General features: G+C 31.8%; 2 protein-coding genes across 2 annotated transcripts; one reads left to right on the top strand and one right to left on the bottom strand.

Moving 5' to 3' along the window:
• Positions 1-5,741: 5,741 nt before the first annotated feature.
• LOC122601033 lies at positions 5,742-6,377 on the bottom strand. Its single transcript, XM_043773812.1, has one exon. The coding sequence runs from the start codon at positions 6,375-6,377 to the stop codon at positions 5,742-5,744; it is 636 nt and encodes a 211-aa protein (XP_043629747.1).
• Positions 6,378-11,961: 5,584 nt separating this feature from the next.
• Positions 11,962-13,131, top strand: LOC122601032 (F-box/kelch-repeat protein At3g23880-like). Its single transcript, XM_043773811.1, has one exon. The coding sequence runs from the start codon at positions 11,962-11,964 to the stop codon at positions 13,129-13,131; it is 1,170 nt and encodes a 389-aa protein (XP_043629746.1).
• The last annotated feature ends 4,670 nt before the right edge of the window (positions 13,132-17,801 follow it).

Raw genomic sequence — 17,801 nt, 5'->3', positions numbered from 1 at the left:
AATACTTATATTAATTAATCTAGACAAGAAAGTAAATAATAAAAAGTAAATAACAAGAATTAGAGTAAAGTTCAATTACACAAATCTAAGTAAGTCTAACCATATGTATCATTGATTAAACAGTGAATACATGGTTGCCTAAGAATCCAAGGGTGACCTTTGGATGTTGTCGTGATGCTTTGGTTTTCAGATATTAAAACTTGAGTTGCAAGAAAATAAATGAACATACAATTGTTAAGTTTAGACTAACTTAAAACTTGAAAAGTTTTACAAGAGAAAATAAGTGACACACGTTTTATGATGACAAACACACAGTGTTTGTGTTGCGGTTGTGTTGCCTCATATAGAGAAGATTTTAGGGCAACACAGCCTTAACTTGATAGTGGTGGATGGTGGTTGTTGAGATCTTATTGGTTCGAAGTACTTGCATCAAAATCCTTTGTCTTTTTTACCATTTTGAGTATGAGAGAGAACCCTTATCTTCTGAATCCAACTGCACCTATTCTAAAGATTGTACAAGACAGTTGGAATAACCACCATGTGACTCTTGTCTTCTTCAAGTTCAAATTCTTCCCGCCTTGACTTACAATTAGGAAATCAACCACCCGTTGACAAGAGCCATTGGACTCGCTGATGTCTTACTAATAAAGAATCATCAGCGACCAAGTATTGTCAGCGAATCCTGGTGTAACATTCGCGAGTTTTGACTCACGTTGACCCGATAGTTTTGGGTTCGATTTGATTAGATTAAATTGACTGATCATATATGATCGAGTTGTTCGTGGTTTAAATTGTGTTCAAGGTGTTATTCGAGGTTAATTGACCATTTAGTTTAAATGTTCGATAGTAGTCGAGACATAATGTATCTAGTAGTTGTATTTGGGTATCTTTGGGTCAACCCATGACCCTATCTAGTTGACCCATACCTACATCTTTGACCCAACCCTATCCTTCACCCATCCATCCATTCTATCCATCCACTCATTTCCCATCTATCTCTCTCTCACACACTCTTAAAATGCAAGAGTTTTCCTTACACTCCTCTCCCTCTCTCTCTAAAATAAATACACTAAATTAAATGTTCAAGCAAAATTTTTGTTAAGGTTTTTCATCTTTAACATCACCTTAACAACATATCAAAAGTTGGGTTCATCAAAGTGTAAGAATCTTCTCATTCTGGTCAAGCACCTTGGTGGAAGTTTTGGTAAGTGAAACTAATCATTTATTCATCATTTTATACTTATAAACTAGTTGTAACCAAGTGATTTCGAGTCATAAATCAAAACAAAAGTTGAACTAGGGTTTCATATAGGGTTTTGGTGTTCTTGATTTGGAATTGGGTCGATTTGGTGCTTGGTTAGATGTTATGAGTCGAGATTAAATCATGGGTCGTGTTCATTTATAGTTATTTATGCTAAAAATCGAGTGTTTGGGGTTCATGGGTCGGTTTTGAAGGTCTTGGGGGAGTTTGGGGTAGTGTTTGGCTTGTTTGGGGGTTGCTGGTCGATCAGGTGCAGGTCTGGGCATGCTGCGGCGCAGCTCCAAGCTGCAGGGCAGTAGGCCAGTCGAGTTTTAGGCTGCTGCGCAGTGAATAGTGGTGCGGCGCAGTGCGTTTCCTTGACTGCGGCGCAGTCTGTTGCTGCGGCGCAGTTAGTGCCCTGTTTCTGTCAACTTTTTCCTAGCTTTAGTTCTAGCATCCTAGGATCGTCCCGACCTTCCCGGAATGTCCTCTTATGATCTTATTGGTGCCCTACACAAGACAAACGAGTCATTCAAAGTCACGGGTCACTTTTGAAACCAAACTTGAATTATTAACTCAAACTATATATATAACTTTTGATCCGTAAGTCCAATCGAGTCATATGACCTATCGTTGGAATTGTATGAGAGTCTATTTTCTTGTGATAACCTTCATGTGAGATGAATCTTCCTACATTTCCAAAGGTGTCGAGTCAAAGTGTCTTGTTTATACTCGGGTAAGTTGTTTAAGCGTTAGTGGGTTTGTGACTCGACATAAACTTGCTAGACCAACTTGTTAGGGTTATTAGAGTTGAGTTTGATTGTATTGAGATGTACATTGATAGGTTGTGATCGTGTAGAGAATATTGCACGCTCGTAGCTTAATCTTAATTGTTGAAGCCGCTCAAGGTGAGTTTCGTAACCTTCCCTACTCAATTGAGATTCAGGCTGAAAAATGTACATCTTTGTTTGATTGATTGATTGATTGATTGATTGTTTGATTTAATTATAGACTTGTTGCTCGATTGATTATGCTTGTGGTTATGAATGTTTGTTGAGATTAGGATAGTTGTACATACATGGAAGACGATGATGCATTCAAAGAATTGGAGATGTGGTGGGAAGGCTGCTGGTGACCCTATATATAAGCATCGAAGGTTCTTTCAATGCAGAGTCGTACGAAGTGTAGGTACATGGTTTTTCTTCGGTTGTTTGATCGTTATATGCTCGTATCGAGGTTAAATGATCAATTATTGATCAAATCATGGATATGAGATCGTTTATCGATCCAATCAAGGATGTATGATTGTTAGGTGTTCATATCAAGATCATGAGGTCCCTTTAATGACCCAATCAAGGTTTCAAGGCTTGTGATCGTTTATCGATCCAATTTATGTGATCATTTAAATGATCCAAATCAAGGTTGCAAAGTTTCAAGGTTATATGTTCGTTGTGATCGTTATGTTGTTATATGTTCGTTATGATCGTTATGTTCGGTATGCTCGTTGTATATATATGTTCGTTGGTTACAAGCTTGGTATATGTTTGTTTGGTTATTTAACCAAGGTTACAAGTTTGATATATGTTTGTTTGGTTACAAGTTCGGTATATGTTTGTTTGGTTATTTAACCAAGGTTACAAGTTCGATATATGTTCGTTGGTTACAAGTTCGATATATGATCGTTCGATATTAAATCAAGGATTACAAGTTCGTTAGATGATCATTTATGATCTAATCAAGGTTATATGTTCGTATCAAGGTTATGTGATCGTTATGATGTTAATCAAGGTTGAACGGTTGTTGTTCCGATGCTTGTTCCTATTACTTGTCCCTATTGACGCATTTTAGTACACTTTTCAGGTAGCATGTGGATTAAAGATGTATTAGAAGTTTCATTGCATGCTAGGATTGGACTTAGAGTTTTTCATGGATCCGTGATTCGTTATCTCGATTAAGGGTTATGTTTATGTATGAGCCGATACTTGTATTCTTGGATGATTTGTATGGATTATTGAATCCTATTTACGCATTTAGTTTTGCTCTACATAATTTCCATGTCGTGTTGTGCTATTGGTGTAACCCTCATGATTCCGCCTTGTTGGGGTGTTACACCTTGACTCAACAGTAAATAATTTTATTAAAGTTATTATAGGTATTTTAAGTAAAAATGTATAAATTAGTGAAAAAAAAGAAATATTTTGGGTATTGAGAAATTTGAAAGAATAAATGCTTTGTCATATAACAGACATGTAAATATTAATTGCACATCTTCAAGTTGTGAAAATGGAGATCTATGAGTGGTTCTCTATGCTAACCATATTTTTAATTCATCTTTTGTAACAAAATTAATTTTATTCTTCAATCTTCATTTACATTCTAATTTATCTACTATATAATCATAACAATTTATTGAGTCGTACATTATATGAGTATATTAGAAGTTGTACCTAAATGAATTTGGTTTATCTATGTAGAGTTTGTTGAATCTTTTCTAAGCACTTACTAAATATGTGGTTGCATCTTCCTAAATCAAGCAATTACTTAATAAAATTTGTCATATTTGTATACATAAATGGGTTTTAAGCTTTCTTTTGAGAAGACTTCATAAAAATTGATGGCTTAAATAAATCGTTACATTGTTTCCAAAAGAGAGAAATCGTAGCTTCCAACCTTGTTTTGGTATTTGATATAACTAGGAAAGTGTACCTAATTACCTATGATTTGCAACTGAGACATAGGTGAAAGAGTAAAATACATGGTAAACAAAATAATCAGTTAAGTTTATGAATTGGAAATAAAGCTGATTTAAGTTGTAAAGGACATAAAAAAAAAACTTCCATAAAATAAATTAAGGTCCATCTTGTTATTGGTTTTTCAGGATCCATACTATCTAATAAAACAAACCACCCTTTTTTTTTTCTATAAACTTTCTACCTTTGAAAAACCAAAAATACTATTCTCTTTTATTCATTAACTTAAACATCTCAATCTAATATAGCTATAATGACCTTAATAATATAATTTTAAGTATATATCCCACGACACTTAAAATAACTACAATACTACCTTTAACATAAAAAACTTTTACATTCACCACCATCACCGCCCCCATCACCGTCCCTACTGCCGCCCCCACCACCGTCACTACCACCACCTCCGCTATCACTACCCCCACCGCCTCCGCATTGCGCAGAGATAAGTCTAGTAGAATTAACATGAATAGGTGTTTTATAAGACTTTAATTGCTAGATAAGGAGATCGTAGCAAGGATCCTAACTTTCGGCATGTACAATTAGTTTTGGCCAGGGGCTTGTAAAAATCGACCGGGTTGACAAACTAAACTAAGATGTATACTTTCTATACTTGTTAATTTTATGGTTTTAGGTTTTATCAACTAGGTGATATCTGGTTTTTGAATAGACAAGCAACATCCATTTTTAAAGGGTAATGATTTGTACACAATTAATTTTTATTCGTACATCATTAAACATGTTTCAAGATGTTGTATAATCCTATGAAATATGTTTGGTGATGTACGGCTAAAAATTGGTGATGTATGGATCACCATCCATTTTTAAACCCAATTTCATGAAACAATTCAAGGAAAACAAAATAAAAGAAAACTATGTTATGCAGTTTTAAACTGTAATGTGATATATATTAACCAGACATTTCTTATTTATCATATTAAAAATTATAAAAGTAAATTATGAATTAGCATGAGATCATGATAAACAACTTTTTTCCCTCTCTCACTCACACACTATGAATATATAAGCAGAAAGAGAATGAAAGAAAGCATAACCCTTTTTCTTTTGAATAACTAGTTGGTAGTTAACATTCGAGACACCACAATGATATCCAATTGGACAAAATGACTTCCTCTACCCACATCTCTATGTGCCCATAGCACTTCCATATGGAGAAAGATTAGGCGGCAGTTGAAAGAGCTGCTCGAAAGTTTGATGAAAAAGAGAAAAAAGTTGGGATGAAACCCAGGACTCTTGATAGCAAAGAGTGTATACTGGTATAATCTGGCTAAAAAATACTTAATTATTGAATTGAATCATTGTAATGTAATTTTGTATTTCATATATCATAGAAATAAAATCTTATATGCAAAATGCTTAAAATACTTAATTATTGAATTGAATCATTGTAATGGTTGTATCCCCTTCTCATTTTCTTTCATTTGGAGAACATGAGAAGGATGCAGCAATCCTGCTCAAGCGAATCTGGAAGTTCTCTATGACTCAAGACATTGGAACATGTGCAGCTACTCATATATTTAATAGGATTAGTTTTGCTATAGGTAAAGGAGTAAGAGCCCATATAGTATCTTGGCTTCCCACTAATTTCTTGTAAATCCTATTTATTTCTAATGGAAGTGATGTTATAATAATAATAATAATAATAATAATAATAATAATAATAATAATAAATAATAATAATAATAATAATAATAATAAGAAGGCATGTTGAGTATTATCAAGAATTTTGTTCAATTCTTTTTTCCATATTTAGCCTTATAATCCATCCAAAGTTGTTCTACGGATTTTCCAGTTATTTCTTTAAAGTACAAAACATTATAAGTTTTCCTCATCTTTTTGTTAAGCTTTGCCACAAATCCTGGAACGAGCCCCTCACAATATTCGAGAAAACGGGCCGTGAAAGCATACCCTTGGTCCCAACGATCCCCTTCTCCGGGCTTTAAAAAGTTTGGTTTAACATAATTTGCTTTTAACATTGCATATTCCGCGACGCCTTCTCTCAGGCCACTAGGGCATTCCCACTCCCCGTTCCATTGAAAAACGTGGGTTGCTTCGTGGAGCATGACTGCCGTGAAATACCATTTCATTTCCTCTGTTTTAGTCTCTTGTATAAAATCAACACTGATATTTATCGTGTTTCCATATGCCACACCCACAGGTGTAGGTTTTTCATCGATCTTAGTAATGAACACTTGTAAAACATCTATGTTCTTTCGCTCTGACGGGTTGTTTTGTTGGAAGAGAGTAGACCATATGTAATTTATGATTTTCGGTAGTATTTGTTTTGTGAAGGGAATCCCAATTTCTTTTTCGAACTTGATGCCCCCGGGAGTTTTTGGAACATCATTAATCACTCTGAACTCCATACTCGCGGAAGGGATTCCATTGAAATATAATAAGAATACAAACAAGGTATACGCAAACAAAAACTTTGGAGCCATAAATGTCTACCGACTCAAGATACAACAACTCTTCCGCACACACATATATATAAACCGAATACATTTACGTATAACCATCTAAGAACAATGTGTGTATATAAAAAGATATAAGATATTTACGTATAAGTTTCTAACTCTTATAGAGCTATGTGTCATAATTTCGCAAAAATCATACTCATTTTTTGAAATCAGCTATCTTAATCACAAGTTGAATGATAATTTTTGTGGACGTCTCTATACTAATATAATTAACATAGAATTGAATATATATATTTTAAAGGGACATGAGCCATGGCCTTCTAACGACACTTCTCTTTTCACTCAATCTTTTTTGTAACAAAATGAAATTCTTTTACAATATCGAAATTACACAAGTGATGCTCATGGTTTACATTTATGTATTCATGCCATACCTTCGCCCAATGTACGTCAAGGGTTTCGTTTATGTTTCCCAGGTGTGTGACATATATGAATGTCTTTTTGTCATTCATACGGTCTATCTCTTGCTCTACCTAGTGGTATATGAAAAACGTCATATTAAACAAACCAAATGTATCATTTGTTTAATTTACGCTTATTACTTATCATATTTTTATAAAAATTATATCAATCTTTTAATAAAATTTATTATTGTTTTATATAAAATAATATATCTTGTAAAATAGTATTGTTAGTTCAAATTTTATCTGTAGATATATATGAAAGAGATACCTTACTTTTAAAATAAAAAGTTTAGACCCTTTGATAAAGTTTAAGTTTTATTTAAAGCCATTTTAACTTTTATCAAATTTAATTTCAATTTTATAACTTTAAATATCGTCATTAATTATGGAAAGTAATTCCTACATCTTAGGATTATATAAAGTAATTGTTTTACCGATATAATTATGAAAATTATTCTTAAATCTTATATTATATTTTTTAAAATCACTTTTTTGATTATTTTTATACATTATGCTATTTCCTTTTTGTTTTTATGTCGTACATTTTATAAAATCATAAGTTTATATCGAAATTTTATCGTTTAACTTAATAAATATTAATTATAAGTATTTAGTATCTCTAATATCTAAAATTTTCAGCAAGTAATATCTAGAGTTAACTTTATACCATCACAAAAATATATATAACATATATATCCTATTAATAACTTTTAATACAAACTATCTTTTAAAATAATAATATCATCAAATTTCAACATGATTTATTTATAATTATTAACTTATATTATAAATTATAAAGACAAAGACAATTTCAAATGTTTAACACGTGTATTATTCAGTTTTTATTTTATTAAAAATAATTATTATCGAATTGCAAACATCGTAGTCACAAAAAAAAATTTGATTAATCCTTCTAATTTATTAAAGAGTTAATTGCAATTTTGGTCCCTGTGATTTGTATGTTTTGGCAAGTTCAGGACCTTTTCAGGTTTCATTGCATTTTTTTGTCCCTATTTCGAAAACCTTTGCAAATTTGGTACAAATTAACGGTGGTTGTTAAATGAAATTGTTAGGTGCTATTAGAATTAAAAAAGGTGTTTAATTGTAAGTTTCTAAAAATGTAAGGGGTATTTGTGTTAATAGTATTAGTCAAAAAGTTTGTCCCGTTAACGCAATTTATACCTTTTATTGTTTTTATATCCATTTCCTTTATTTAGAAACTGCAAACTTCTTTCATCGATTCCGTTTTCACGATTTGTCAAATTGATATGGAAAACATCAAGTTTTGTTCGCGATCCGATTTGTTGATATTCATATTTTAAGTTTCCCGATTCATCAAGATTCGTTGATAGTTACTTTTTCGGCGAATTTTCCGGCAATGTTTTTTGACAGAATAATAGGTTAGGGTTTGTGCGGAATGCAAACCTGAGCATTTTGGTACCGGTTTTTTGTTTTAATTGGTAAATACAAAGTGGAAATCGCAAATTTAAGTTTTCCGACGAATTGACGAATTGCTATATTTTCTGGCGACGGTTTCTGAAGTACATTTTGGTCAGGGTTTGTGCGCGGTGGAATTCTGAGTGGATTGGCATCAGTTCCGAGTTTTTACTCGAAAAAAAGGAGGGATAAATCATGTATTTCGTTTTTTCTGACGCGTTTTAAATTACAAAACTTTAATTTATAGAGCTCTTAAATTTTTATAAAACAATCACGTGTATATCTAAATGACAACATGACAAACTTTTTGACCAACACTATTAACACAAATACCCCTTACACTTTTAGAAATTTACAGTTAAACACCATTTTTAATTCTAACAACATTTAACGGCTTCATTTAACAACCACCATTAGTTTATACCACATTTGCAAAAGGTTTTCGAAATAGGGACCAAAAATGCAATGAAACCTGAAAAGGTCTTGAACCTACCAAAACATACAAACCACAGGGACCAAAATTGTAATTAACTCTTTATCTATATCTATAACTACCTATAAAGCATTTTGGATTTCTAATTTCGGAATGTCTTAAAAATTCAGACTTTTCATATTACCACTCTTACATATTTATAACATATATCATTTATCTTTTAATATACTTATACTATCAACCTTTACATCGGTTATATTTACATCAATCACCTACACTACTCGACGCCGGCACCACCACCGCACTACTGTCACTGTCGCATTGCGCGGACACCCTCTAGTTAAACAAAAAATCCTTCTAATTCGGTCACAAGTGATTCTACTTAATCTTTTTCTTATTCTTGCTTATTAGGAGGATTTTTATGATTTTTATGTTAAATGGAAAAAAAATATATAGTATAAAGCAAAATATTTCCCCCCAAAATTAATTACGCTTATTACCGAATTGCAAACCCTAATCATAAGTTCCAATGACGCCCGAACAAGCAAAAAGAAACATACAATCAGCTACGGATGATGATATCATTCTGGAAATCTTGTTAAGGCTTCCTGTCTTTAATTTCCGACCCTTTTTTCATTAAATCCCATCTTAAACTCTCCTCCTCCTCAACTACAAATGCGCTTCGTAGATTAATCTTCACTAACTGTCATGGAATAGGCATTAAGAGTTGCCCTATTAATGATGTTTTGTTTGAGAAATCTGGTGTTAATTCCTTGGACCATGTGCCTCCATCTCATTCTTATCCAATGTATTATCGTTATATGCGTCAAAAAATAGTCGGTTCGTGTAACGGATTAGTATGCATTGTAGGATTTCATTATAAGGTTGATATTTTGTTTATTTGGAACCCTTGTACTAAAATATCGACTAGCTTATATTCGACTTTTGACTTGCCTCCGGCTGGGAGGTGTAATGCGGCGTATGGTTTTGGATACGACAAGGCTACCGATGATTACAAGGTTGTTGCAGTATCTCGTCGTGACCCGCACTACAAGAAAACATTCATTTAGAGACAAATTTAGAGACTCACAATTAAAAGTCGCTATTTTGCGATGCAAGTAGAGACTTGTTTATCGACACCCTTGTTTTCCATGACGCAAATTGAGTCGAAAATTGAATCGCAAAATATTTCTAGTTTACAGTGTCGCAACTGTTGTAGCAAATTAAGTCGCTATTTTGCGACGGCCTAGAACATGTGGTGAACATCATTGCTAAATTGCGACTTCTTTATATAAATCACTAATGGTGTCGTTAATTTGCGTCTTCCTATAAACCAGTCAGAGTCGCATTTTTCCATACATCTTATTTGTTGCTAAAGTGTCGTTAATTTGTGATGTCAAAAGATATTTTACTATGTTTAATGTTTTGTTTTTTTATTTTTTTTTTCACTTGTAAATACAGTACCATTTAGGTTACTCACCTCAGGAGAGCTCTTATTGTAGTCGCTACGCTACACCTGGACTAGTTGTATGCATAATTGCATATATACACGTAGGGATAAATTTCACAGGTCATTAATAAAGAGTGAAAAAGACAACATTTTGACATCCGTATAACTTGTGTTTTTTTAATGAAGTTGAAAGAAATGGACCACCAATCCGATTGGTTTAACTCGTTTAAAGCACGCAACTTGCATGGGATGTTTGGGATTGCGTTTGTAAAATAGGATATGCATTTAAAAACTGCGTTTGAAAAAACATGTCTAAGCCTGCTTCTCCAGAGTTGGGTTTTAAATCTATGAAAATCCAGATAATCAATTATTTAACCAAACACTTCCTTTTCATTATTTGCATTGTGTAAATATAAAAATCAAATAATAAATTCGAAACAAAATCGCAAACACCCTCATAGTTCTGATGGTGCCAAGATTGCTACTACAACAAGCGAAGCAAGGTAAACAAATATAATTTGTTAATTGCTAAGGTAAATATTTGAACTTTGCATAGGTTTCATCTTGGGGTCATGTGTTCCAATCATACCAAAGATATACAGAGGAGCCTTACTAATGTTATACACATGACATCTAAGACATGAGAGAGCAAATCCTTTATGCATTACCAGAATTCGAACTCGGGACACTAATTTCAGGGTGTATTGATAGTTCTTATGTCTTAAAGAAAAAAGATTGAGTTTTATCAAAGGTTTTTTTTTTTTTTTTTCTCCAACGGATAATGAATACATTTTTCTGTCAAGAAATGGATATATTAAATTTTAATTCAATTTAGGTGTATATGTGACAATTCTATACTTGCATATATGATCGAACATAGGAAGAAATGATCATGAAAAAATTCAGCCCTATGTGGATTGTTATGGATTTAATGAAAGTTCACGCATAAAAATATGTAGGTTTGATTTGAAAGAAAAATAAAATTATATTTTTACACAATAATTAATAAAACAAATGGACTTAAACAAAATTAAATGGACTTAATCTGTGCTCCAAGTTTTTTAAAAAAAAGGTTCTGTTTGTCTATTCAGAAAAAATTGTACGGATACTAACATTTTTGAAGCATATGGTGTACGTATATACGAATTTTATTTCAAAATGTTGTAAAAGTACGAAAAAAACGGACACCGATTTTGCACATGTCAATGAAGCTCAGTGTCTTCAACACCGGTCTAAGCTTGTGTGTCTCATACATGTTACCAGTTTCGAGTAGTTTGGGTGCGTCGATAGAAGGTCGGTCTTAAAGACACCGGTCTTCTTTCAGTTTACAATAAGCCGGGAACCTTTTTCGTCTATTCAAGTTTATATATAATGTACATGCAAAATTATTCTTGTCTTAAAACTACACCGAATGAAAAAAAGAAACCTTAAGGAAACTTGAAACCCGACCTTTTCGGTCGGGTTCGGGTCCGGGTCTGCAGGTATAGGACTGGGTATTGACCCGATTACAATTTGTATTTTTTGCAGGTTCGGCGAATGTTAGTATATAAATGGGGTGCCGTTGAATCTGGGTTTGAAATATTGGATTAATAATCAAGTTCAGAATTAGCTAAAGTCGGCCCATAATCAGCTGGTTATCCCTATCATTATATCTTCCTTAAATAAAGTATATATGTTTACGTAAAGGGAAAATATTTTCCCTCAGGATTAATTACACCAAATTGTAAACCCTTATAATAAACTTATATGACGCTCGAACAAGCAGAGAAAATGGTAGAATCGGTTCCTCTACCTAAGGCTAAGGATGATATCATTCTGGAAATTTTGTTGAGGTTTCCGGTCAAATCGTTGTTAAGATGTAAGTCTGTTTGCAAGTCATGGCGGTCTTTGATTTCCAACCCTCTTTTCATTAAATCCCATCTTAAACTATCATCGACTAATATTGCACATCATAGATTAATTTTCACTTACAACAAAGAAAAAAACCTTAGAACTTGTCCTCTTGATGATATTGTGTTTGAGAAATCTGTTGTTAATTCCTTGGACCAGGTTTGTCCATCTGATGGTCGATGGAAAAGTGGTTATGCTTTTCCTCTAAAAATCATCGGTTCATGTAACGGATTAGTATGCATTGTATTCTTTCGTTCAGAGGGGAATATTCTGTTTATTTGGAACCCAAGTACCAAAATTTCGACTAGGTTATATTCCACTTTTGACATGTCGCCTCCGCCTGCTGGAAAGGAGAATGTGGTGTATGGTTTTGCGTATGACAAGGCTACCGATGATTACAAAATTGTAGCAGTATCTCTGTGTGACCAAAACAAAGTGATAATGTATTCATTGAAAACTAGAAATTGGAAGCAAATTGGTGATTTTCCTAATGGTTATCCGGTGAATATGTCTGGTGTCTTTTCAAATGGATTTCTTCATTGGATGGCTACACCTACACCTAGAGAGTATAACGAGCCAATCTATCTGTGTACGATAGTTTCTTTGGATTTAGATAACAAGACACATGGTGAAGTTTCACAACCTATGTATGATGAAGATGGTAAAGTTGGTACGCTAGGGGCTTTGGGAGAATGGTTATGTGTGCTTTGTGATTATCGTGTAACTTGTGCAGATTTATGGGTAATGAAAGTGTATGGCGTGGAAGACTCTTGGACTAGATTGGCTTCCATCACATATCCAGCTGATATTTCATCTCCTTATTATGATTGGCCTTTGTTTATCGGAAAGGATGGGACAATTTTATTGCATTCGGGGTGGAATTTGGTTGTGTGCAATACCAATGATGGTTCATTTTCCAATATCAAAAAATTTGGAAGATGTACTACTAATGCGACTATCTTTGTTGAGAGTTTGGTTTCACCCTATCCCCAGAACAGCCCTGGTTCCACTTTTTGTTCGTTGTAAGTAACCATATTTTCTTTGTTAGATGTAACTGGTTTATAATTTTATATATACTACACTCTTTAGCCTTATATATGCTCTATAAATAATGTTCTGTATTGTTGAATTTTAGAGCCTCCCCGGCACCCATATATATATATATGTTTCAGTTAAACCGTAAACATTATGTGTTATCTTTGACCCGTATTGAGATGGTATCAGTTATTGGGGGTTATGCTCCGGGCCCGAGGAAGGCTTCATGAAACAATGTCTGGTGATGCTGCGCGCATAAACCCCATATATTAGTTGGCTAAACCACCAAGCTCTCAGAAAAGTGAAGTAATGAACTAGCTAATTGGGGTTTTTTTTTTGTTTTTTTTTTTTTGTCTCTGAATGCGGGGTCTGATACTCTGATGGTTAGAGTACGTATTAATAATTACTTCTTGCTTGGACTATAGTCACAATTGATCGATAGACAATATGGATCTTTTTGCTGGTATGGTTGTGGATGTCGTGAAATAGTAGGAGACGTTTTTGTATCCTTCAAATATATGTTTTCTTCACCTTTATGTTCATTCTGTAACTCAAGCGCTTTCCTTTAAGAATGTATCTGGTTCCATTTTTATTTCCCAAGTTAAACCGCCTTATTCGTCTTCACTTTTACGTCTTTTGCCCGATCTGCTGGTCTTTAACCTTGTTTTGATGTATTCAGTTATGTTCTATTAATTAGGAGCATCTATATATGGAGATTATATATGTTTATTCTCCTCTCAGTTATCATATATATTGACTCTGGCCACATGATGATGTTTACACCTTGTTCTTTACAAGCTATATTACATTTATATCTATATAAATATTAAAACAATAAAAATCTTAGCTTTTTAAAACCCTCTTTAATTTAAAACTATTTTTAAAATTTGCCACATAATATTTTATTCTATGTGTCATCTCTATAATTTTCCACAATATTTATTTATTTATACAATAAAAAATATTAAATATGTATTGGTATGTAAAAAATAAAATTATGAAATTAATAAAATTGATTTTGTTTCCTAAAAACCAACATTAGTTTCATATATAGATTACATAATTGTGTCGACACATCACACCATTGTCATATTTTTTTTTAAAAGTTGGTTTTTGATTTCATCTTCAAATTCTTTTCGACTTTTAATATGAAAAGTAATTGGGTTGTTAAATTTTATGTGCTTTATACATCATTATATTTCTCAAAAAATTTATATGCTTTAATGTATTATTATATATTAGTTCATGTTCATTTTTATTCGCACATCGTGCGGGTAAAAAACATAGTATATATATATATAGGGTAGGGTTAAGGTGAGAACCAACATATATGATGAGAACCGTGAGAACCATTAGTTTTCCTCATATTTTCTCTTTTTTTGTCTGGTTTTAATTTTTTTAATATTTATTTTTCATTTTTTGAAACTTTTTTTTTTGTTTTTTATTTTCTTTTAACAAAAACCCATTCAAAAAAATAAAATAAAATAAAAAAATTTTAAAAAAAAATCATATGTGTTACGTGTTAAAAAAACATATGGATACGGTACGGGCGTTGCCCTACATCCGTTTTAAAGGAGTTATCACCGGGCGCATATGGGAATGGTATGGATTTGATGGGCGGCGATCCAAGAGATGGTGACGGTTGTTACGGTACGGGGGTAGCCCTTAATGCTAAGGGCAAAGCCCTTAGAGATGATTTTTCAATGGTTGTCACGGTTCTCACCATATATGTTGGTTCTCACTTGATCCCTTCACTATATATATATATATATATATATATATATATATATAGGGGTTGGCTATTGTAAAACAAGTATTAAAGTAAAACAAATAAGACAAGATCTTGATCCTTAGATCATGATCAAATTGATGCACGAAGATTCACCAAACAATTGATGCACAATAATTCTCATGATGCACAGTGATTTTCAGTGAAAAGGAACCTACTGTTTTATTTGTTTTACATTAATACTTGTTTTATTTTACCTAAAACGTATATCTTTACTCCATTATAAAAATTATAGCATATTGTTGAAAAGTTAGAAAAAGAAGAGTTTGAAAATGAACAATTTACCCTTAATGAACCTTCCTATACTACTTATAAGAAAATTACCTAAGTGCCTTTAATGAACTAATTTACCCCATAAGCTCTTATTTTTTAAAATAAATCAATTACCACCTTTATATTAAAGGATAAAGATCCTCTAAAGTTGATGATCTTGACCCTTGAATTAAAATCAAGGGTTAAGATTTAAAAAAAAGTAAGTAACTGCTCAGTGCCGCCTTCCGCGATTTTTGAGCCCCAATACCTCGACGGTGTATGTGGGAGGTTAAGATGTAGGCAGACCTTACCTCTACCTAAGTAGAGAGACTGCTTTCAGTTTCTACCAAAATGGTAGAAAAGGCCCTCCAACCTTTGCATGGGATGAGAATCGAACCCATGACCTTAGTCTCCAGAGGCAAGGGTGTTTACCACTGATCCAAAATTTAATCTAAAGGCCAACAATCTCTCAACTTTACCAATGAAATTCCTTTTAACTTTAGGGGATCTCAATCCATTATTAAATTACATTTATATCAATCTACACTATCTGTCGCCGCCACCACCTCGCTGTCATCACTACCAGTCTTTGTCACCACACACCGCCGTTTTCACTATCGCCGCATTGCGCGGGTAACTTGCTCTGTGAGAACCAATAAATTGTCAAGAACTGCGAGAACTAATCAAGACCATTAGATTAATTAAATCAAGGGCTAAAATCATTTGATGGCATTTATATAATAACTTTGAATACAAACTAATTTATTAATTAATAATAAATAATAATAAAGGGCATATTACGAAGATGAAATTAAAGTTAGTGAAATGAAAACGGAACAAGTTCGAAAATCATGGAACTGCATTTTAAAAATTTGTCAACTTTTTCTTATCTTAATATTAATTAATAAGATAACAACTGTCAACTTTTTCTTATCTTAATATTAATCAATAAGATAACAACTGATGCATAGATCTTTTTTCAAATTTACTTTTAAATATTTTACAAATTATTAATTAAATTAATAATCATAAGAAGAGTATTCATCTAAACATTTATTAGTAATATAAATATTATTTTTAAAGTTTATTAATTTTCTAATATATGGTTATTAAATATGAAAACGTGATTATACTTAACTTGTAAAAATGCGAAATGAAAAATATAAATAAAAAATCAAAAAGATATATTTTTGGATGGTACACATGATTTTTTTATTATTATTATTATATATATATATATATATATATATATATATATATATATTTTAAATGTTACACATGTGAACGTTAGCTTGTACATATATATTAACATGTGTATAAATATTCATTTAATTATAAGAAAATATCTTTTGATTGATACATATGTGAATGTTAGCTTGTACATATGTGAATGATCATATTCACAAGTATATAAATATTTTTCTTAGTTAAAAAATATTTTTTAGCTAGTACACATGTAAATGACCTTAATATATAAATATAATTTTTTTATTATAAATAAAGTATATCTTTTAGCTTATACACATGTGAATGATTCTGTATACAAGTGTGAAGTGTGCACATATTATTTTATTTTTTCTTATAATAAAGTGTACACATGTGATTGACATTAATCATAAATCAAAATGAAAGTTTTAAAATAACTTGTGACGAATTAGATTTTACATATGTTAGATCTTGATTTAGATAGATGTATACATAATAATTATGCTAAATAGTTATTCAAATGGTTGCTTAAATATCTCGTAGAAAAATATCAAAAAGAATAAGAATGTAGATTACGTTTAAACTTATGCAAACTGACTAAAATAAGCAATATTTTATTCTAGTAACTAATGAATATATAAATAATTTAATTAATGGAGAAAAAAATTAATAACCATCCGCATAGATTTGTAACGAAACTAGATAAACATGAGATTTTTGTTTTGATTCTTTTTGAAACTTTCAGATTCAAATAAAAATGTAACTGCTGAAAATGAAAATAACTACGACATTGAGTTATTTAAGGGGTATTTTTATTTTAATTATTTAACATTTAAATTTGTTTTGCAAAATTACAATGTTGACCCAATATATTTTAATGAGAAAAAATTTCTCGTAGTTCTCGATAAATAGTTGGTTCTCATTTTATCTTTTTACTATGTATATATGTATATAGGTTTTAGGTAAAATAAAACAAGTATTAAAGTAAAACAAATAAAACAATAAGTTTTTTTTCTACTGAAAATCATCGTACATCATAAAAATCATAGGGCATCTAACCATGATCTAAGGGTCAAGATCTTGTCCTATTTATTTTACTTTAATACTTGTTTTACAATACCCAATCCCTATATATATATATATATATATATGGATCCAGTTGAAAGAAATTCTCAAGGAAATAATGCACATATCGATTACAACCTCAACCCAATATTGTCATCAATGTTAGATAAACTAGACCGCAGGTTGTTTTTTATCAGTTTGCTTTATGTAGATTTTTTCATTTAACTGTATCTTTTAAAGAAACCCAAATTTCGTTTAGTCACTATACTGAAATCCACAAGGTTTTACAATAATGATCACTTTAAATCGATTTATATGTACAAATTTACATTTTATGTGTGTTAATGGT

Source organism: Erigeron canadensis, chromosome 5, assembly GCF_010389155.1.
Source record: "Erigeron canadensis isolate Cc75 chromosome 5, C_canadensis_v1, whole genome shotgun sequence".
Taxonomy (NCBI): domain Eukaryota; kingdom Viridiplantae; phylum Streptophyta; class Magnoliopsida; order Asterales; family Asteraceae; genus Erigeron; species Erigeron canadensis.
The sequence above is the reverse complement of the archived record's forward strand: the minus strand, read 5'-3'. Positions and strand labels throughout refer to the sequence as shown.

Bases quoted from the DNA above. Each gene is read 5' to 3' on its own strand.
- LOC122601032 (XM_043773811.1), top strand. From the start codon at position 11,962: ATGACGCTCGAACAAGCAGAGAAAATGGTAGAATCGGTTCCTCTACCT.
- LOC122601033 (XM_043773812.1), bottom strand. From the start codon at position 6,377: ATGGAGTTCAGAGTGATTAATGATGTTCCAAAAACTCCCGGGGGCATC.